The sequence below is a fragment of the Penaeus monodon genome, chromosome 20 (assembly GCF_015228065.2).
Source record: "Penaeus monodon isolate SGIC_2016 chromosome 20, NSTDA_Pmon_1, whole genome shotgun sequence".
Lineage (NCBI taxonomy): Eukaryota > Metazoa > Arthropoda > Malacostraca > Decapoda > Penaeidae > Penaeus > Penaeus monodon.
Genome location: NC_051405.1, coordinates 39,964,939 through 39,965,312, shown reverse-complemented (window position 1 = coordinate 39,965,312; position 374 = coordinate 39,964,939). Strand labels below are relative to the sequence as shown.

The 374-nt window shown below is 33.4% G+C and overlaps 1 protein-coding gene across 1 annotated transcript in view; it reads right to left on the bottom strand.

Moving 5' to 3' along the window:
- Window positions 1–260, bottom strand: part of LOC119585993 (serine-rich adhesin for platelets-like) — a 10,729-nt gene extending 10,469 nt beyond the window's left edge. Inside the window, exon 1 of the mRNA XM_037934705.1 lies at window positions 229–260. Coding sequence (XP_037790633.1) covers window positions 229–260 — 32 coding nt within the window. The remainder of the gene's footprint in view (window positions 1–228) is intronic.
- Window positions 261–374: the final 114 nt, after the last annotated feature.

Below are 374 nucleotides of genomic sequence, written 5' to 3'. Positions count from 1 at the left end.
ATCACATAACGTTTATATTTTTTATCTTTATACGAAGCTCTTAATAAGTCGGAAAACGAAATGCTTCAAAGAGATTTTCGAATGCCGGTTTGTCTCCCTTATTTTTTGTATATTGCGAGGACCCGAAAGTAAATCCCTAGATTCTATTACGTTTTAAACTTGGTAGTTCACTTTATATAGGTCGAACGAAAGCTTTATTCTTTATCTTATCTATTTTCCATAACATACCAGATGCAATGTTCTGTATCTCTAACCACCATGATTTTCTCTAATGTGAGTTCACTTTGCTTCGTAACCAGGTTTTTGAAAGGTCTCAGCGAGTCAGTTTTATTAACCAACAACAAATCGTTTTCCCAATTATCTCTCTCAATTTT